Raw genomic sequence first — 22,900 nt, 5'->3', positions numbered from 1 at the left:
TACAAAGATCTATCTGTATTTAGTTGCGATTATGAACATGGGCATATTGAATACATTTGGCACTTTATTGTTGTTTCTGAAAAACTACAGTAGATCAAAGCCAGGCACTATGGAAGGAGATCACTCTACAGCTTTATCCTTTCATTAGTTTCTTATGTTTTCATTTTGTTCCTTAATTGAAATGCCTTATGTATTACATTGTTAGCAAGAAAAGCAACGCAAATGTAACTTGCCTTTTTGTCTTCAGGACTCAGCTGGCTCATAAGCATATTGACATTGTCTGTGTTCCAGTCCCAAGAATTACTTGTAAAGTACTCTAATAGCACCATAGCTTTGTGAAGACGTGTTATTGTTTTCATCATCCTATAGCCCAGGGAAAGATGTTATTAAAGAAAATCACACTCACAACTTAAATATGACTCAACATTTAGAAGGAAGGTTCCTCCACAAGATCCTTCAGTTTGCTCATTACACCATTAAAGCTTGAAGTAGAATTTTCAAAAACAGAGTATTTCTGCATAGCATGTTAAATAACCTTTTTTTTTTTTGAAACGCTGAGGTCCTTTTCTTAGGTAGTACTGTGAACACCACAATCTATAAATTAGAGCTATGCAGATATGAAGGGAACACATAACATCAATTGCAGCTCCTTTAAATCAGTGCCTTTTGGGGGGAATCACAATGCACTTTGAATTATCCTTGACCTTTTGAATTTGAAGCTCTGCACAACTCTAATCAACCGCACAGTATAATTCACAAATAATTCTGATGAGATTTGCATGGAGATACTTCCTTTGCCCATTAATTTAGAAATTGAAAAGGTCGTGGAGGAAATGTTTCTTTATAAAGCCATCTTCTTTTGAATCTTGGTTATAAATGATGCTTTGCATCATGCTGGTTCAGATGTTTACTACTTAATATGCAGAAATATTCTATTCATGTTTATTCCCCAAGTCAATCAACAGTAAATATTTTGTTTGAATATAGTGCATTCTATTAGTAGGATCAACTTGAAAAATAGATTTAAAACACCAGTATCTCTGAACTTGAATTTAGTGAACTCTGAATTCATTCTTTTGCACTTTTTATTGGTGCTGCTACAACCAGTAATACAAACCCCTAGAGCCTTATTTGACAGATATTCTGACCCTGACCATTTCAAGACTGAACCTTATAATAGAAAGCACTGATCATCAGGAAGACAGAAAAGTGAAGGACAAAAAGAAAAGTCACCATGAAAAAAAGGTTGCTTTTGAAAGACCTATTTTTTTTTATTCAGTTATGGTAACTTGCTTATATTGAGGATAGCCAAATACAATTCTATTGAAAATAATAAGTGCATTTATTAAAAGGAAGACATACATCTGAAATACCTATGAATAACAACCTTCTGTAAAAATAATTCAGAACAATGAATTTCTAATTTCTAATTTCTAATTTTCTAATTTTAAGATTTTTCCCAACGATCTTAACAGCTTCTGGGCTACATTAAGAGAAATTATACACATCATCCATGATATAAACAAGCTGTCCCCAACCTTTCTGGTACCAGGGACAGATTTCGTTAGGCAAATTGTCTTCTGTGGTCTGGGGGTGGGAGAATAGTTTCATGTGCATCCTAGATCCACACAGATGCAAAGATGAAGTTTTGCTTGCTTGCCTGCTGCTTGTGTAACTTGGTTTCTAATAGGCCAGGGACTGGCACCAGTCCGCAGCCTGGGGTTGGTGACCTTTGTTATAAAGTATTCTTTTCAAACATTTATAAGCATAATATCTATCTCAATCAAATTTATTATAAACAAGTGTCCTTAATAATATAAAATTCATAAGGCAAATATAACTAAGTTTTGGAAAGGACACTAAGAGGCATCCTAGATTGTTTCTCAAAATAAATGTTACCGGAGTCTCAGGTTGAATTTCTCATATATGCATATGAATATACCTATACATATATACATACATGTATTATTTTGTATTTTCTTTCCTGGAGAATATTTCACTTTTCAAATCTGATCAATACCTCTCTTTCAATACTGTAAGGTTTTTTTTGAGAGGTTAGTTTGGCTTCATTTTATTGTCTGCTCATTCTGGATAGTTGTGATTTTAGTTTATGATATTCTTATCTAGTTTCTTCTATTTACTTAGTAAAGCACTTTTCTAAATATTATCACGCCACTCTAAATATTACCAATCCTTTAAGAACCAGGTTAGGGACAGTTTGTCATGGAGAAAATGTATGCGATTGCTAAAAATTGATATCAATTTAATGAAATGTAATCAATCCATACAAATTATATAAACAAATAAACACATTCTTTTTCTTATTTTCTTATCTTATTTGTAAACTGTCTCAGGTGATACTTATTTAGTTATATTTTTTGTAGAATGAAACATTTATTCATTTGTGTTTTATGGCAATAAATAATTACATTATGCATATTAACCTATAATTGCCAAGCAACAACATAAGGGACTTATGGCATCTGTTCATCTTCTACTCAAGTAAAGCCACTAAATATTTATCTTCTCTAAAACATATTCTAACAACAAAATCATTTCCTACCTTTAGAACATTTTGTAGATGTCATTGTATCTACTTAAATATTACAATTTTCATGAGCTAAAAACACTCACAGTCTTTCTTCCAGTAATGCTCCTCACAGAGCTTTTCTGCTTAAGCAACAGTGTACATTTGCATGAATATTCCACATGTTGTAGATTTTGTGGAATTATTAGTGTCTGAGTTGTTATATATTATTTTTGTCAGACAGATGAATTACGTAATACAATTAGGCAACACAGAAAACATCCAAATCTGTCAAACTTAATCACAGTCCTGCAAAAACTGAAAGACACCACAGAATATATTCAACCTTTTACATTTCAAAATGGAAAATCTTTATTAAAGAAGCAAAAACAGAAAAAAAATCCAGCTTGACTGAACTTTCCCATATTGCTATTCTCAAAAAAAACTCCAGAACTCTTCGGTATTCCTTTACAAGTTTGTAAACTAAAGACAGGTCACAATGACTTTTCATGTAGTATTTAACATTCATAACATCTAATATCTTAGGTCCATCCCATTAAGATTACAGGCAGAACATCATATTTTGATATCTCAGCTGACATAGGTTGCTGCACTCAGACTATAGATTGGGACTAATTATAATAGCATGTTATTCCTGAAGCCACTGACATTAGCTTACAAACCCTACAGTATATTATTTTGGATCAGGTTATTTGGAACAAAATGTTTTTCCTCTTAGGATTTAAAATAATTGAGAATTATTTTTATTTTGATCCTCAGAGTTTTTGGGAGAATACAGAAAAAGTTATCTGTGGATGCTTCCAACCTTTGAAACTCCTTGCCAAAGTAAGACTTGAACCCTATGTTGTCCTTAATATAGTACATTAAAGTAGTGGTTTTTTCCCTATGGGTTTCTTCACATTTTTACTGCTGTATTCCATTTTTGTTTCCATTTTTTATTGTGTTAAACTGTTTCCTATTTTATTATTATTAATTATGTGTGGCTAAAAGGTAAGACAAAAATTATGTAAAGAAAATAACTTTTTCCTATGCTATTTGATATCTGGAGGCTTTTTTGCTAAAGGGAAGCTTCTACATAAATATTGTTTATGGACAACCCAGAACAAAATGAATTTTAATGGATTGTACTTGTTGTTTAAAATCCCTCCTTTCCACTATTAGATACCATTACAACATAAAGTTATTTTATACTGCACACAAATTATATTGCAATTTTAATATAGTTATGGATCTGCCGTTTGATTTTTCTGTTCCCTACATTTCTATGCTCAACTTGTGTTTGTTTTGTTTTTAAAAATCATACTGAAACATGCAAAACCTCATTTTGTCTCATTTATATAATATAAAACTTTGTCAACAATAACCACCTCAAATAGCCAAAAGGAGAAACCACTGCTAGGGTAAAAAATAATCTAACCTCACTTTTCATTATAGAAAACTACACTGGATTTCTTTGCCAGCAAAGAAATGAAAATGCTTGACAAAATTGCACAATATGCCGTGTGTGTGACCAATTAAGCAAGCACTTGAACTAAATTTAAAAGCCACAAACATAGCTTTCCTAAACAGGACTGGGGGGTTATTAAGGTATTGAGGTCATAAATTTGTTGATTTCTTAAGAGGGGTAGTCAGGCAACAACCTGCCACAGATATTGCTGAACTAAAATTCCAAATATCTTCAAACTGGCTGTCTGGGATGCTGAGAATTATAATTAAGCAACATTGGGAGTACTACAGATTGCTTTTATCCCATTTAGCAGGCAACTAAAAATATATTTGTAAAGTTTCCCTGGCCTTTTATTTTACTCTGATAAATGTTAAGATGAACTAATTCAGCTTCTTTCATAAATAATAGAAGCAGAAATTGTCCCCTTCTTGGATCTCTAATTATACATTAAAACATACTCTCAAAGGAAAATTTTTTTTCTTGTTATGGCCTGTTTGAAATATTTTGATATTAATGTTTGAATTATGGCTGCATCTTATGAACTAAATTGGGTGTACATATTCCACCTGAGTTGTAGATTGTTATTATTACAGATCATTAGACTGTTTTATTAAAACATTTCAGCAGTAAATGGATTACTTCAAACCACTATCTCACTCCTCCTAAAATATACAAATACAGATATGAGGACCAGCATTTGATCACCAATGATGCCATATGATCATAATGTCCTGGAGAGATGGTGATCTGGTTTTCTGATTTCATGGCACTCAGTTCCAAAATGTGCCAATTTGTCAAATAATAAAAACTTTTTTTCTCATAGAAAACCATTACATTTCAGCTCACTAAAAACTAATTCTACACTAAAAGACAGATACCACCTACTTTTTACAATGAATCACTTTTACTTTGTTTGGCAGGATTTCAGTATAAACAAGACCGGAAGCAGAACATTTTATAAGTGTATGTGTTCATTGTTAAATAGGAATCTAATTTTCTTATAGCAGGCAGAGTATATAGAATTCATGGGATGAATTATCAGTTCATGGTGGTATATTTTTAACAGATATAGCTATCAGTTAGATGCAAGCGTGTTTAGGAAATACAAGTTTCGCTGGTAGGAAACTTTTTTTAAAAAAATATTTTAATCTCAAATCCACCTTTCCCACAATTAAAGTCAAGGATTTAAAATGATCTCAACAATATAGGCACATTCATGTATTTTTCATGTTATCGGTATGGAAGTAGTTTTTCAGGCATATTCTTTTGGCATATTCTTTCCTGCAGCTCCTGCCATTTCCTGGCGGTCTCCTATTAAAGAAGTAATCAGGCCTAACCTCTGCTTAGATTCCAAGCCAAAACAAAGTCATCCAAATGATGTCACCTACTAAAGCATGTTTTACAGACTTCAAATACAGTATGCTAAAACATGAATTTGAAAGTCTGAAAGTTGTATTACACAATGGCTGGCAGGAGGAAAAGAGAGACAAGAGCTTCTGGGGGGAGAGGAAAAGAGACAAGAGCTTCTAGGAATGGAAAAAAATTCTCTACTCTAGAACTTTCTTCTAGGAACAGAGAGAAGACTGCCAAAATGACAACAATGGTAGTAACAAGGGCTCAGTATCCTTTATGGGAAACTTGTTCTGAAGAGTATAATTAGTAAAATTGCTGTTTATGGACTTGGGAAGATATTATAGGCTCATTCAATTGCCTTTGCTTGCTGCCTATACCATGGAACAAATGAAAACTATTGCCTAAATTGTTATGGCAAAAAAGTAAGAGGTGTGTCTGCTAAAATTATTTCTAACTCTTGGAACAGTATGTTAATGCTGTAAGAGAAATGATGAGAGTCCCCAAAGTCAAAGACATATTCATTTTCTCATAGGTATATACACACGCACACATACACATACCTACAATCTTTGACTTGGTATGTGTGCGTTTAAGTGTATTTATATTTACAGATATAGATATATAGTTTCCTTCTCCTCTCCAAATACTAAACTACTGAAATAATAACGACATATCTTCTGTTCCTTCAGACTTTTGGGGGTGGAGGCTGTGCAGTTTGAGCAGCAATTCTGCAAAAGAAAGCTTGAAAAAATTGGCATTTTAAAATGTTAAGATAGAGAAAAATTATGCAGAGTTGAGCAGTAAAAATATACATTTTGCCGGCTTAAAAAAATTTGTAAGCCAAAAGAATTATAAGCCAAATGATGGTGATATAAAATATCTCTTGAATTATCTAAATTCATTAAAGAAACCATGTGTGCCATAGTTTTAGTATCTCTTCTATCCCCTTCTTCTCCCCGTTCATTTTAGCTTATAATTTTCAATAACAGTGCTAGAGTAGGATTATTTGAAGAGCATGGTAACTGCGTGACATGAACCAATGACTCTAATAAAGTAAATGTCAACCAGTCACTAAGGCCCAAAAATATCCAGCTCTTTTACTGTTATTGTTGGTTCTTCCATTAGTAAATCTAAGGTAAAAAGCTCATGCCATTGATCTAAACTGCCACCAAGCTTCCATCACTTTTAGCAAAAAATTAGCCCTTTCTTTCTTACCACGGTTTCTGACCTGTCAACCTGAGAACAACATCGTATAAGAACGCAGGAAGTATGTGACCGACTGTAGTCCAATAATGATGAATAAAGGGGTTGGACTGGATTTTAAGATTGGGACGCCTGATTGCTTGTTCTAAAGGATTCCTCTTGAATATCAAATTTAGGTAACATTCTGTAGGAAAAATAAGGGTCAAAATGTTCTGAGTAGCTCTTGTTCAAAGAATAAATCTAATCATCTCTAGACATCTTAATGGGTTAACTATTCCATACTACACCATTTTCACTGTTGCTGGAAAACAGCAGACTTGGATTCGAAGTTCTATGGATTTAACATTCCATTCAACCATCATTGCGAAAAAGAAAAAAAGGTGTTAATTGTGTAAGCATGGGTTGTAAATAGCCAGAGGAACACAAAGCAGAGCTAGTCACCATTACCTTGGGTTTCTTCCTGTAATCCTGAGGTAGATATCATACAGGAATGCTGGGGCCTTATGGCTTACAGCAATCCAGTAGTGATACAAAAGGTGATTGGATGTTAGATTTACATTGGGCCGTCTGAAGGCCTGTTCGAGAGGATTCCTCTTGAAAGTGGATATTACATGGTATTCTAAGAAAGAAAAGTTGTGTAACAGCTTTGATAATAACCATGTAAATGTACTGGACTTCCATGGACATCACAACAGATAGTACTATTCCCACTGATTTAAACCACATTATTTCCTACACATACTTCATTAACTAACAAAGTTAAAGCATTTTATTCAATTAAACTGCAAAATTAGAAAACTTTCTCATTGGACTTGTTTGTATACTTAAGCATTACTTTTTAACGTTTTCCCTCTTTTCTCTTTTTTATTTATTAAATCTGTGACTAAATGAGAGCAGAGTTTCTTGGCTTAACTTCCTATAGTTTACATAATCATACAAGACACAAGCTTGTTATATTAAAGCAATATTTCAAAATTAAGATATACTAAATAATAAATTCAAGTAAAAAATTACAAACTCACTACATAAAATAGATTCTTTCTTTGAAGCATCTGAACTGATGCTTTCTCTACCTTAACCTTAATTAGTAAAGTCAGCCAATTTTTTTCCTAAAGAAATAAATCAATTAAAAAAAATACAAGCTTCCCTTTTACCACCCATAAAATCTAACCAAAGAACTGTAAATGAAAAAGATTACTTCTAGGCCAGGGGTTCCCAACCAGGGGTACAAGACGATATTCCAGGAGGTGCGAAAACTTGGGTTTTAGAAATTTCAAAATTATAATATATATGCATAATTTTATGCATATAATTATTTACTTTTGTAAGGGGTGCGTGAATATATCAGAAGCGTTCTAGGAGCAAGGGTACAGAAAAGATTGGGAACCCCTGCTCTAGGCTAATGCCTAGATTAGACAATTATTTAAGTTTCAAATGACTTCTGGGAAATACAAAATCAATATACCTCATGGAGTCTGAAAAGTTTAGAAACTAAAACATCAAATATTTGATGATGGGATCAGATGGCAGTGATAGCATAAATTTCAGCATAATATAGTGGCAGCATATGAACTAATGGAACAGAAGTAAAATTTGACTTTTTTCTTCAGCTTCCTGATATGTAAGGGACATCAGCAAATACTATGCAGTCTCAAAGCATATTTCTTGTGCTTTAGTATTGTTTTGTAATAAATATGTCCTAATCAGAAATGCTATAAAGCCATACATCATAATTCAAAGGCTAAGTAAAGCCACAGATATGTAAACACTGTTCCAAAAATTGGTCTGTATCAGTGCATTTGTATGAGAAAAATAAAGTTCTGTGACTTTTATACAAAATGCAAATTGGTTTAGTTTTATAGACTCTTAAGGCTATTGTTACTATACCTGTGAAATTGCAAAATGTACACAGGAAAATAAAGCTTATATAACCTTGTATTTCCTACTAAACATGCAGCTATGTGATTCACCCACATTGGTGTAATACTGATCAAATACTAAAGTTTTTCCACTCCTAAAGTGTTTTATTCAATCAAGTATAGTTTAAAATACAGGTAGTCCTCAACTTATGACTACAATTGAGCCCAGAATTTATGTTGCTGTGAGAAATTTTCTAAGTGAGTTTTAACCCATTTTACAACTTTTCTTGCCAGATTTGTTAAGTGAATAACTGCAGTTGTTAAATTAGTAACCTGGTTGTTAAGTGAATCTGGCTCCCCCATTGACTTTGCTTGTCAGAAGGTCACAAAATATGATCACATGACCCAGGGACACTGCAACCGTCATAAATATGAACAATTTGTCAAGCATCTGATTGTAAATCACGTGACCATGTGGATGTCGCAATGGTCATAAATGTGAAAAATGGTCATCAGTCACTTTTTTCAGTGCTGTTGTAACTTCAAAAGTTCACTAAATGAACTGTTGTAAGTCAAGGACTATCTGTACACATAACAAATTAATGAATATACAACTTTCAGTCAGTTGTATATTTTCAAATTGTACTTCACACTGGATCATCTATTGACAGAAAGAGCAAAACCAAAAAAAGTCCTTCAGATGTATCCAGATAGAAGGGAAAATATAGCAGAATTAAGGAGAATCACTGCTATTTTTAAAAGTAGTTCCCACTGAGTCTAACTTGATACACAGTTACCTATGTAAGTTATTTTTAAAATGAACTAATTATGACAGGAAAAAAGAGGCCTACCAACTTCACCCCAATGAAAGGGATTAGTGCCACCGGTTGTACAGTTGTATACCATAATATTTCTTGGCCTGAAAAAAAAAAAGATTAATTTTTTTCTCTATCATTCCTCTCTGTATAAAACAATTTAGGCACAGTCAAAAACAAAGAGAAGCTGAATAGCAGAAAACTGGCTGAATAATTATAAAAAAGTAAAGCAACAGAAATATAAAGCAGCAGCCAAACAATTAGTTGACATTATATTTACAAAATATAATGGAATTAGGATCCTCAAGGAAAGGCAGAATAGAAATTTTGATGCATGGCCATCTTTTTAGAGACGCAATAGAAAAAACAACAAGAGAAAATACATGCCTCTGATTTTTTAACTAAAAAAAATTAGGGCTTATAAGGAGGTTGTGGTTCTCAACTCATGCTTGTCAGCATATTCTCAAATCTGTTGAAAATTTTACCAGTTTTAAAGGATTGACACTGATTACTTAAACCTCTTCCCTTCATTTCAATTAAAGAATGTGTGGCGTGCATATATTAAAAGAACTTGGCCAGGGTGTGCAAAACAGACAGAATGGTCTACCTGTATTTATTTGGCCAAAACTAAAGTAAGTCAAGGCTTCTCTGAAATCAAATTGTTCTGCTGTCACCAAAACATGGAAAATTTATTTAAATAAATCTGGGACATTATATTCAGATGATAGTGTTGCCTGATATTGCAGGACCATGCCTTGCTAAATTAAACAACTGAAGTCCTCTAAAGCAAGCTAACATACAGCATGATCTGAAAAAAATTGCTTCCTAATGCACCAGCATTTGATACTACCTGCTGCCTTTTGGTATTTTAAGTGCCATACCCCCATAAGGTAAAGGTAAAGGTTCCCCTCGCACATACGTGCTAGTCATTGCCGACTCTAGGGGACGGTGCTCATCTCTGTTTCAAAGCCGAAGAGCCAGCGCTGTCCGAAGACGTCTCCATGGTCATGTGGCCGGCATGGCTAAACACCAAAGGCGCACGGAACGCTGTTACCTTCCCATCAAAGGTGGTCCCTATTTTTCCTACTTGCATTTTTAAGTGCTTTCGAAACTGCTAGGTTGGCAGAAGCTGGGACAAGTAACGGGAGCTCACCCCGTTACACAGCAGCACTAGGGATTCCATACCCCCATATTCAACCTTTAATTTTTAGATCTTTTAGATCGTTGCTGTTTCTTTTCCAGATTGTCTCTCTTGATGATATAATTCTTTTAGTGTGTCTTTATCATTGTACAGGTAGACTTCGGTTTACAAACACAATTGAGACCAGAATTTCCATTGCTAACAAAGGTGGTTGTTCAGTGAGTCATGACCAATTTTTCTATTTTTTTGCCACAGCTGTTAAACAAATCCCCATTACTGCTAACTAAATTATGGGGTCATTAAGCAAATCTGGCTTTCCCCATTGACTTTGCTTGCTGGAAGCTGGCTGTGAAGCTTACAAATGGCAATCCCACGACCCCAGGATGCTGCAAACAACATAAATACATGCTGGTTGCCAAGCACCTAAAGTTTTATCATGGGACCAGGGGGAATGCTGCAATGCTCATTAAGTACAAGGACTGACCATAAGTCACTTTTTTCCAGTGCCACTGTAACGTCAAACAGTCACTAAATGAATAAGTCAAGAACTACCTGTATTTCTATAATCTTTCTAAAGCTGTAACAGACCAGGATGGTCCATATATCTCATAAATAAACAAATACAGGTTCAGAATTATCTTCAAAAAAAACCCAAAAAACCAAACCAAACCAAAAGGTGTCAAAAACTTAAGCATGTCTGAACAACCACTTATGTTCAGAACAAGGAAAGAGCATAACTTCCTGATCTTGCATTATAGCTCAATTTATGACCTCAGAAATCAGTTATAAATTTCAGGCTAAGGGAGTGGTGAGTAACTCAGAGGGACTGTGCAGAACTGCACTTGTTATTAAAGGCTAGACCTGTGTGTAAGTTCAAGGAACCTAATGGGTGTAAAGGACAAACACAAATAACAACAATATTTGGGGAAATTTAAGTTTATATAATTTAATATTATATAACTTGCTTATCCTGTATAAAAAAATTGTCACCTGTTATACCTATTAACTCCTGAATACCAAGCAGCAGCTATTGTTGCATTGATGACTACATCTACAGGAATAAGATCGGCAACTGCATTATTTGAGGCTCGCATTGTTCTAAGAATTCCTTTTCCTGCCTTAAAATAAAAAATAAAAAAACACACATTAAGAAAGCCATTTCAAATTAATTCAGTTTTTAAGAGAAAAAAGCCCTTGATTTAACTGTTACTTACAGCAATAAAAAGGCCACTAGGTCCATTAAAGTTATCAATCCATCCCTGTTGAGAAATAACCATAATGAACAATGAAATATTTTGTATTAAATTTTGTTTTAATAAAACTTTTTTTAATTGAATGTTTGAATATTTAATATATCTTTTACATTCATATCTGAAACATTCCCTATGATTAAAGAATGTGCTTTTTTAGAAGACAAAATTTGTAGATAAGAAATGACAAATGTTAGTTATGGATACCAAGATATTGTACTTGTTTTTAAATATTTCTATAATTGTTGTATACTGCCCAAAATCACTGTTTGTGCATTGGGCAACTATATAACTTTGCTAAATAAATAAACGTATCCATTTTCAAATGGCTTAAGAAATAATTATTCTTTAACATAGCTATACACTTATAGAGCACTTTTTGATCCAACAGATAAAAGATCTTACTAATCATGAAAGTGGTTGTGGTTGCTTTATCAATAGATACCTTTTTCTCCCTTTATTTCCCAAAGCCTCATGTATTTCATCTGTGATCAGACATAATGGTAAACTGGGATATTTGAAGATCTTATAAATGAGCCTTTACCCTGTTTTGGCTCTTCTGGCTAGCATGAATAATTTAACATATTAGAAGTGGTCTTTTTAGCATGCAATTTACCTAATCTGTTCCTCCCAACCACCTCTCATATTTTCAGTCTAAGAATTAACACCGTCTGAGGAAAAGCTGGAATCCACAGTTTGAACAAGAAACAAATTGATCACTTTTTGACTTAATACAAACCTAGTACAAACCTAGTTAATTTATCTTATTCAATAACCCTTGGTAAAATAAACCATACCTTAATAAAACTTGAAAACTCCTTTAGTAGAACTATTTCCAGTTTAGTTACTTATAATGAAAGAACTAACCAGGAACAGGCAAGGCTCCAAGAACTGATATATTCATGATACAACAGAAATATAAGAATCCTGGTTTACACCTTGCAAGTCAACATATCCACTGCTTAAAAATACTCATCTTTATGATTTTAATATAGTTGTGACATTTCAGAAGTATGAATTACAGGAATTATATATCGAAAGAATTGTCAAATTTTGAATTACTTCAATTTTATCAGCAAAAATATGTCTAGAACAAGGAAATATTCTTAGTTTTCATTATGATAAAATGAGCAGATACTAAAATTTAAGGATTTGAATTCGTATCTGCTTATGTTGATACTTATCAGTGCTAATATTCTATGAACGCAAAAGACGCTGTAATTACTTTCACATATGTATTAAGTAGGATTTTTTTCAAGAACTGTTTTAACAAGGTGCTCTAAACAACTGCAACATTGTGGTAACTTAAAATATAATGCTAGTATTTCTGAAATATCCTGTTCAACAATGTAATTATTGGTAATTATATGTTAACAAATCCTTGTTACTGGAATATAATTGAGAAGTATAGGTTCTTGTAGCTGGATATGTATGAATTATTTAGGAGAGAAAAGCTATAGGTTAGAGGCAGATATTTGCTTTGCATGTAGAAATACCAAGTTTGATCCCCAGTTTCCTCAAGTACACATTAAAGAAAACCCAAGTGTGAATTTCTGAGGACTCCCAACAGTCAACAGAGATAATGATGATCTGGAAGGATCAATGGTCCAAAAATATGTAAGGCAGTTTTTTATATCCTCTTGTATTTTGGATCAGCAAAGACCTACACAATCACAAGATTTTTCTTCATAGAAGAAATTTAAGGCAGAAAGTACAGGCAGGTCAGCCACTCTACACCCAACCTTTCACATAATTCTTGCCAATGTCTGAACAATAAAGACAGCTCAAGCTTCAACAAGTTACTAATTACAAAATATTGATAAAGAAAAAATAATAAATACTGACTTACAGGGAAAGGCTCCTTCCAGCTGGCACCCACAATTGACGGCCTCACAATGGCAATATTTAATTTTGTACCCTCCTGCTGTACAATGTATTCTGCTAAGGCTTTTGTGTATGTGTAGGTATTGGGTCTATCTCCAATTAGTTTTGGCGTAATATCATTTACTAGACCGTCATCCATCCACCTGAAAAATAAAATATATTAACTTATAAAGTATCACTACTTTCAAGTGTCCAACAAACATAATATATCTTATACACATTTCTTATTTATTTAGAGAAAATTTATATGGCTGCCCAACTCACTCTCAGTAACTTTGGGCAGCTTACAAGAATAAAACCCCAATACAAAAACCAATACCCCCCTCCCCCCAGCGACAATAATCAGATGAACCAATTGATGGGATCCATATATAACTCTGGGGTTCCAGTCCTGTGGGCAGAACATTGTCAGGGTCTTACAAAACAGGGTCAAAATGGGGGCCAATCTTATCTCTGCAGGGATGATGTATCTGTTTCTCAGATAAGCTTTTTATTTGTATCAATAAATGAACTGCAAAAAGAAATACACCAAATATAGCCTGTCGCGGACTATATTAGCATGTGGAGTTTTTAACTTCACATACTTTTTTGTTTTTCTGTAATCTTTCAGACCAATCTAGTGTTTCATTACAGTAATTATATCAACATCTAAAAAGATGCATTTGCATTTATATATTTATAATATTTATGTATGCATTTGCATTTATATACCTAGACCTCTTTTGAAAATCTCACAATATCATAACTTAAAATGCATTCAATTAAAATGCATTTTATTTCCACCCAGTTTTTTCAAGAAAAAGTTGAGACATTATTGATAAAACACATTTCCTAACAGCTAAATTAAAGCTTTTTATTTCAGAACTAAAGCACCTCTAAGGTAAATGCATTTTTTTTGCTAAAAATCTAACACCAGGTCTACGTGTAACTAAGTGTAGTTAAACACATCTCTTTATACTCTTCATTCGAAAATCAATTCAAAGGACATATTTTACTATAAGAGTCTTAATCAAGGTGTTTTAAATTTAAGAGTTGTCATTTTTGAGGCATTGGTTTTTAGTTTCATTTTACTATGATGACTACTATGAGTAGTAGCAAAAAAGTAAATTGGTAGCGGCAATTAATAATAATTTCATGGAACAAAAACCTAATTTCTTATACCACTGTTTATATCATTAATAGTGGACTGAATCTGTATTAAGAGTACAATTCTAAAACTTCTATTCAAAGTAAAATCTGATGAACTTTACAACAAAAGCTTACTCCTAAATACAAAAAATTGCAGCCTTAGGTATTCAAATCTACTGAAACCAACCTGAAAATGTAATCATGTTAACTCACTTCCATTTATTTCAATAAGCTACAAAATAAGACATAAACAATGAACTTATGTTTGATCTTCAGTCTTAGAGAATAACATATGGGGCTAGGGGAAAGCATACTAAAAGGAACTACTGAAAAGCTTAATTTCATCAAGACCCTCCAAATTTAAAAGCACACAGGTCATTCATTCTAACTGAAAAGTTATCACAGAGTTATCACATACACAAGAGTGTATTTATTAACAATTATAATGCAATTTATCACCAAAAATTTAACCGTAAACAAGAAAAACAAGCTTTGGTCCAGAATTTCACTCTAGACAAGCAGAAAAGAAAAATCTTCTCCTCCCTCTGCAATTTCCAGTTTTGTCTTTCATACAAACCAATATACTGGAGCAGACTTTCAGAGGATACAGTAGTCCTCGACTTATGAACATAATTGGGTAGCTCATTTATTAATAAATACATTTCCATTGCTAAGCAAGGTGGTTGTTAAGTGAGTTTGTCCTGATTTTACTACCTTTTTTGCCTTGGTTGTTAAGCAAGTCACTATAGTTCTTAGATAAACCATGCAGTCATTAAGCAAATGTTGTTTCACCCACTGACTCTGCTTGTCAGAAGCTAGGAGAGAAAGGTGCAAATGATGATCACATGATCCCAGAACGTTGTAAACAAGTGCCCAAATTTTGATCACATGACTGTGGGAAGTTGCAATGGGTAAGTGCAAAGACTGGTCATAAATCACTTTTTTAAGTGCCATGGTAACTCTGAATAGTCATTAAACAAATGGTTGTTAGCCAAAGACTACTTGTGTAAGATTTGAAAGGGAAAATCTACAAAAAATATATTTTGCCTTTCCACCTGCAGACATGATCTGCTGGATCAAAAGCGCTTTAAACCCCCCAAAACACTTCTTCTAACTTCTTCTAAACTAGGATCTAACCCCTTATATCTAAATATGCAAGTTCACTGTAAAATATTAGTGAAAGTACCAAGCAACTATATCCAGAGTTAATTCAAACCAAAAATGATCTTAAATTAAATCCCAACTCTTAATCATCATCATCATCTCCTGATATTATCAAAAGAAACAATAGAAGAGGAAAATTTTTAAAGAATACATACTCTAAGGAATCTATTAATTTCTTAGGATCAACAGGAGGTGGATAAACAACTTCCTCAATGTGTTTTCGATTGCAGTATGCAAATGCTGTTGAAACATGGACAAACACATCTAGATTCTTCATTTTCTGAGCCAAGAGGAGAAGCTGTTGTGTTGCAATTACATTGAGCTGAACAGCATCCCTGTTGAAGTAAAAGAAAAAAGCATAAGAGCTCAAGTCTTTGTGCCATGAATAACAGCCGTGGAAAGAAAATGCCTAGTGCAAAAACAAAGCACGTAAATAACAACTTTAAACATTCTTTCTGTGACAAACTGAAATTTAAAATTACAAATTGTCATACTCTTTAATTCAATTGCCAATTAAACACATACCATATATTTTTAAGTCTTAGAAACAGTAGAAAGTACAAGTCGTCACCACTTAGCAATCATTTAAAATGATGATGGTGCTGAACAAAGAGACTTATAATTGTTCCTTGAAGTTTGGCTATTGCAGATCACTGATCACATGATTGCAATTCAGTTGCTTGGCAATCAATATGCATTTACAACGGTTGCAGCATTCTATGGTCACCATTTGCAACTTTCATAGACAGCTGCCAACAAAAAATCAATGGGAAAACCAGCAGGAGGTTGTAAGTTATGGTCATGTGATGTTGCATTTAAAGTGTTGATTTGCTTAACAAATGCAGCTGGACCCAGAGGAACTGCATTCATAAGTCAGGTATGGTCCTGTGATTTTTTACTTTCCATGTCTTAAGTGATGGAATTTCTGGTCCCAACTGTGATTGCTAAGTGAAGACTGCCTTTGTAATAAATACAAATTAATACGTTCATTCTTATTCTGGGCCAAGACATTAAGGCTTGATGAAGTAATACATTTTTTCTCTTTAAGTTTACAAAATCAAGAGATTAAACCAAAAATATTAGAAACAGTATTGGTTTTAATTAAAACATACCGTAGGATTTCATTGAATCTTACAGTAGCAGCACAATGAAATATAATATTAATGTAATTTAGAATATTCTTCTTGTCTTCCTCACTAAGGGCCATTTCCACTTCTGTAAGATCACTAGCAACTGGAACAATTTTCTGTTTAAATTCTGGTTGCTCATCTCGCAATCTATCAAAAAGCTATCAAAAGAAGCAGGACAAAACATTAAGCAAGACAAAAATAATGATGAGTGTTATTTAGGTTTAAGCAACATATTCCACATTCCAAACAAGAGTTTTGACATATACATTTCATGTGCATTTTAGAAAGACAGACTATGTAACATTCATCATTCCAATCATAATTACATATAGTATTATTAATATGATAAGAGGAGATCAACCCTGACTGCTCTTTAGAAGGCCAGATCCTGAAGATGAAACTGAAATACTTTGGCCACCTAATGAGAAGGACTCACTGGAGAAGAGCCTAATGCTGGGAAAGACTGAGGGCAAAAGAAGAAAGGGATGACAGAGAATGAGGTGGCTGGATGGAGTCACTGAAGCAGTAGGGGTGAGCTTAAATGGACTCCAGAGGATGGTAGAGGATAGGAAGGCCTGAAGGAATGTTGTTCATGGGGTCGTGATGGGTTGGACACGACTTCGCAACTAACAACAACAACAATCATTAATATACTGATGTCACCTTGTTATAGACTGCTAATCTACACAACACCAATGATGGCAATATGCAACATCAACATCTTGCTACCATGTCTCAAAGCTGTAAGGCTTTGGATGGGACAACTCAAGTTAAAGTTGAATCAAAGTTAGTTGGAATTCCCATTTGCCTATCAAAGTTTATCCAATGGTATCTCTTGAGAGGGTGTTATTCCCCTGCAAGAACAAGTCTCAAGCTTTAGGTTCTGCTAGACTTATAGAACCTACTAGATGGGTAGGTGGAAGCCATGGCCAGGGATGAGTTTGCCTAGCTTTAACCCATAAACCAGTTACAGCATTGAATTAAATTAATAACAATTTGTAACATTTATATGCCACCCAACTGCCAGCAATTTTGCTGACACAGGCATATTTCACCTGCATTGTGGCCTTCCCCTTGTCATCCAGGACCTAGGAAGGAGCTACAGGCTGTTGGGGAAAGCAAGGAGCACCGAGATAAGAGATGCTATATTGGTTTTGGGAACCCTGCTTACAACTTAGGAGATGTTGATGGCCCTGCTTTTTAGCTCCCTAGATGAGCTTGAATTCTGCACCACTGGGGCTTTTCTTAGAACTCAAGGGGCTGTGGTTTCCCTACCTTTATCTCTAGCAGTGTCATCAGTGGTGAAATCTGAAGCAGTTTGCTACCAGTTCCCTGGCCGTGCACGTGCAGTGCATGCCAAAAGGCTTGGGAAGGTAAGTAGAACAGCGAGGGGTGGGGGATCAGCTGTGCCATGCGATTTAGCTTGGTTTAGCAAAGCTAAACTGTGCAGCACAGCTGATCGTCGCAAATAACTGATCCTGAGGAACTGGTAGCTTTTTTAAACTACTGGTTCGACTGAACTGGAACCTTTTTTTTAACTACCAGTTTGACTGAACTGGTACCTTTTTTTTTTACTACCAGTTAAACCGATCCGGTAGTTTTTATCACCCCTGCATCTCTCCCATTTTAGTGAGATGGGGAAATTACTCTTTCACTGAAGGGGCCTGTCTATTGAGTTGCTATTGAGCGCTTGGGAGTGTGTGGCCAAGGGTGGTGGGGCCAGTTAGCTTATTGGGGACCATGAGCTCAGTGCATGTGGGATCAGTGGTGTGACATTATGTATCTAGCCTGGGGGAAAAAAATGAAAGATGGGAGAGCTAAGGGCAAAGGGAAGTATAGTAGGAACTCAAGGTCAAGCTGCACACACTAGCCTGGTGTGTCTCATTAAAAACTAACTGCCCCCCTCTTGGAACTGCCTGAATTCAAATATAGGATCAGCTGAGATCAAAGGGGAAGGGGGGAAGGAGGTGTGGCTTTAGTCATTCGTGAGTCTTTATGTGGTCTTAGAGAAGGGGTGTCAAACTCACATCGTCATGACAGTATCATGTGATGTATTGGGACTTTTTCCCCATTCACTAAACTGGGCGTGGGTATGGCCAGCACGTGATGCACCTGGCCCGCTGGCCGGGAGTTTGACAGCCCTGTTTTAGAGGCTCTACTCTGCAGTTAACCATGTGTTGAGGTGTTCTGGTCGAAGTTGGGCAGGGGGTTGGACTAGAAGGCCTCCAAGGTCCCTTCCAACTCTGTTGTTGTTATTGTTATTGTTATTGAAATTGAACTCTAGGGAAGAGTTGAGATGGTTGCTAGGATATCACCCTCCCAACTGCTCAGCAGCATCACCACCTGCACTGCTAAATTCTTTTGCTGGGCTGTCAATAGAGTTGCAAAGGCTGTTGGTGCTCAGGGATTTCAATTTGCCACCTGAGGACATTTAATCTGGTTTGTGGCCTCCATGGCAACCATGGAACTGTCCCAAGTCATCAATGGTCTGACACATACCAGCATCTGGTTTTTTGTCTCACAGCAATTGCAACATGATCGGATGGTAGAGAATATTACAATCAGTCCATTGCCTTCTGGCTAGCTGGTGTCAAATGGGCCCTATCTCCCTGCAGGGATGTAGTCTTACTGTGTGATCCGGGATGAGTTTGAACCAGTGGTTGGATCAATGTATCTCATATTTTGAGATACAAGAGATATATTTTCCCTGCTGCATCACTTGCCCGCTGGAATGGAGCTGCTTTGAAATGTGGGTGGCTTCCACCCTGATTCTGGACAACCTTGATAATCTGTTTCAGGCCTTAGCCTAGGATGGTTGGATCTCTTTGTGAATTTTGTAGTTGAATTCATCTTCTTGGTTTTTATTTGCTTTCTTATTTGTCTTTTGCTGGTTTATTTTTAAACTGTATTGTATTTTATTTTTTCTGTTATACTGTAAGCCACCCATAGTTCTTTGGAATTGGATGGTGTCTAAATTAATTAAATCAATTGTATGTATTTATTTGATTTGCATATTACCACCTCATCTAGAGGCAAGTAGCAATTGAATTTTCAGTTCAATTCTTAATATCCTGTTAAGATCACTTCAAATTTTGTTGAATATAGAAATATAAAATTTAGTACCATTGGCAAATTTTACAAAATGTTTCTCCATCTTTTCACTTAAATCATTGATAACTCCCTTTTTATAACCCTGCAATCCTTTAATTGGGGTTAGATTCAAATCATTAATAACAAATTTGAAAATTATTAGCTTGACTCCTGTGACACTGAATTCATTTTAGACCAATGAAAAAGCCACTGATAAGCATTATTTTAGTATTTCAAGCCACCTAATACATAAGGTATATTAACCAGCCCAAATTTAACTATATTGATAGAATGTTGTAGCTCACATGGTTAAATCCTTTGCTAAAGAAAATTACCTTACATGAATAATATTTATATATTCTACTAATGAGTTAAGATTAGTTTGGCAAGACCTGTTTTTGACAAAATCATGCTGACTTCTATAATAGCTCTATTATTTTCTAGGCGCTTACAAACTTTTATGATCTGTTCCAGAATCTTCCCAGGTTATGTCAGATTGATCTGAATTCCCTGATCTTTCTTTCTCCTTTTCATCTTTTTTTTGGAGGGGGGGGGGAGGAATAGACGAGCTTATTCTCTGTCATTTGGTAGTCACCAGACTTCTCAAATGAGAGAAATTCAAACCAGACCATCAACAAGTTTCTTCACTATCATACAATGTTACTGAAAGTCTGATTTCATGTAAAGTCAGTAGGAATCCACACTATTATATTCTTAAATTCAAATCACACTACTTCAGTCAGTATTTCACATTTAACGGAATAACAGTTGGAAGGGACGTGGAGGTCTTCTAGTCCAACCTCCTGCTCAAGCAAGAAATTCTATACTATTTCAGACAAATGGTTGTCTAATCTCTTCTAGCCTGGTGTATCACATATCCTCGTCACTGAGTAAGTAAAAATAGAAGAAGAGTTCTATGTTTTCTTTGTCATGCCACTCTTTTGCTATAACTACTAAATACATCTATTGTTTCTCCATTTATTTGAAGACATATTTATATGTCTTTTATTGTTTTTCACATTCAAACTCAACTCATTCTGAACTTTTGACTTCCTGACATTTTTCAGGGCACCTATATGTATTCTTCTTCTTCTTTGCCTCTGTCTTTCCATCTTCGACATGTCCTTTTGTTTTCAGATCTTCATGGAGATTTTTGTGCAGGAACAGTGAATCATTTATTCACTGTTCCTGCATATTGCCTCTCCTCCACCAGAATGTGTTCATAGTCTGACACTAGTAGGTTAAAAAGAAATGTTTGACACTCAAGAATGACAAAAGTTTTTGGCTAGAAAGCAAGATAGCCTCTAAATAAACTCAACCTTCTGTAGGTTTATATTAATGATAAAAAATGTTACCATATAGTCATGTAGTAAAACATTACTCCAACATACGTATTCTCTCATTTTTAATCAAAACATACTTCAAAAATCCTAAACATTTTTACTAAACGTGTCTTCTGAAATTATACCTTGCAGTTGATCATTTCTTTTACTCTTTCTTGAGATGTCTTTCCTGCTTTATATCTCACCAAAACATATATTGCCTTTATCTTTGGACAGGATCGTAGTAGCTTTTCTAGAAGAACTTTTCCCATGAATCCAGTAGCACCAGTGAGGAGGACATTCTTGCCTTCATAGTATTCTGGGATAGATACCATTATGATCTGAAGAGAATTTAATAGTAAGTTATGGCCTGCATCCATGCTGTCCATCAACTGTATTTTATATGCTCAGTTTTTACAGGATTAGATATCAAATTTCATTATTAAAGTATATCAAATCCTCCCTAATGTAAGTGAAAGAAATCAGACTTTCTGCTTTCTCTTTTCTTTAAATATTACAAAGATTATGTATCTATATATAATGGAAAGCCTAAACTGAAGAAGTATAAATGTAAATTAATATAACAACCCTTAAAATCCTTACCTATTATCTGAAAAAAGCATTGTATAAAGTACTGAAATTAAATTAAGAAATACAAGAGGACATAGCTAAAAAAAAACCCCAACCATTAATTTTGTTTAAAAAATTTTTAAAAAATTAATATATAATGGCTGGCAAAATTGTCTTAAGATGTCACTCAAAATGATAACTAATCAAAAAACAACAACTGGCTAGTTTACTAATCATCTAGCATTACATGAATGTGGCTTGCTTAGAATTGGACTTGATTTAGCATATAGCAGGAAGAAACACGATTATTACGGTGTTGGTAGAAAATATTTAATCCCATTTGATTCATCAGCAATATTATCAGCAATATTCATCAGCAATATAGCCACCCATGACAGTCACTCAAATTTGTCTTGCTACATTGGCAAATATGTATGTGTGCTGTTTCGGATATGCAACCCTCATGGTACCTGGAGACATACTACCGAGACTCTCTGGACAAGGTACTAATGCAATCTTCTTTTGAAAAAAAGTTTCAAAGCAACCACAATCTGCTTATAGGTAAAAGCTTTGTGTAGTAAGGAAGTGTTATACTCCTCAAGTAAGTATAGCAATGTATAGCAAAGTATAGCAACCAATCAAGACTCACTTATTCTAAATAGGCTCTTTTCCTTGGCTTATCCTTCTTTTCACTCTAATTCAGAGTGTCAAACTCAAGTCCCAAGGGCTGGATTCAGCCCACGATATGGTCAGATCTGGCCCATGGGGCAGTCCTGGTTTACCCAATATGATCAGGCCAGTGTAGCTTCAGCCTGGTCTACTCAGTGCGAAGAGGAAAGATCAGGCCAGCATGGCTTCAGCCCAATCTACCCAGCGCAAAGAGGAAAAGATCAGGACAGTATAGCTTTGGCCTGGTCTACCCAATGCAAAGAGAAAACATGCCAACAGTTTGGGAGTGGTGCCAAGATAGCCACACCCACCCAGTCGGCCACACCC

The 22,900-nt window shown here is 34.8% G+C and overlaps 1 protein-coding gene across 4 annotated transcripts in view; it reads right to left on the bottom strand.

The window, feature by feature from the left end:
- FAR1 (fatty acyl-CoA reductase 1) overlaps positions 1 to 22,900 on the bottom strand; it is a 69,029-nt gene that overhangs the window by 4,788 nt on the left and 41,341 nt on the right. For 3 of the 4 annotated variants that reach the window (XM_058160376.1, XM_058160385.1, XM_058160362.1), the window contains 9 exons: positions 21,481 to 21,675; positions 16,905 to 17,080; positions 15,948 to 16,127; positions 13,466 to 13,643; positions 11,581 to 11,625; positions 11,357 to 11,484; positions 9,262 to 9,329; positions 6,999 to 7,170; positions 234 to 363 (listed from right to left, as the gene is read on the bottom strand). In XM_058160376.1, the coding sequence (XP_058016359.1) occupies positions 234 to 363; positions 6,999 to 7,170; positions 9,262 to 9,329; positions 11,357 to 11,484; positions 11,581 to 11,625; positions 13,466 to 13,643; positions 15,948 to 16,127; positions 16,905 to 17,080; positions 21,481 to 21,675 (1,272 nt within the window). The remainder of the gene's footprint in view (positions 1 to 233; positions 364 to 6,998; positions 7,171 to 9,261; positions 9,330 to 11,356; positions 11,485 to 11,580; positions 11,626 to 13,465; positions 13,644 to 15,947; positions 16,128 to 16,904; positions 17,081 to 21,480; positions 21,676 to 22,900) is intronic. The other variant, XM_058160370.1, reaches the window with a different exon arrangement.

Source organism: Ahaetulla prasina, chromosome 1 (genome assembly GCF_028640845.1).
Source record: "Ahaetulla prasina isolate Xishuangbanna chromosome 1, ASM2864084v1, whole genome shotgun sequence".
Classification (NCBI taxonomy): domain Eukaryota; kingdom Metazoa; phylum Chordata; class Lepidosauria; order Squamata; family Colubridae; genus Ahaetulla; species Ahaetulla prasina.
The sequence above is the reverse complement of the archived record's forward strand: the minus strand, read 5'-3'. Positions and strand labels throughout refer to the sequence as shown.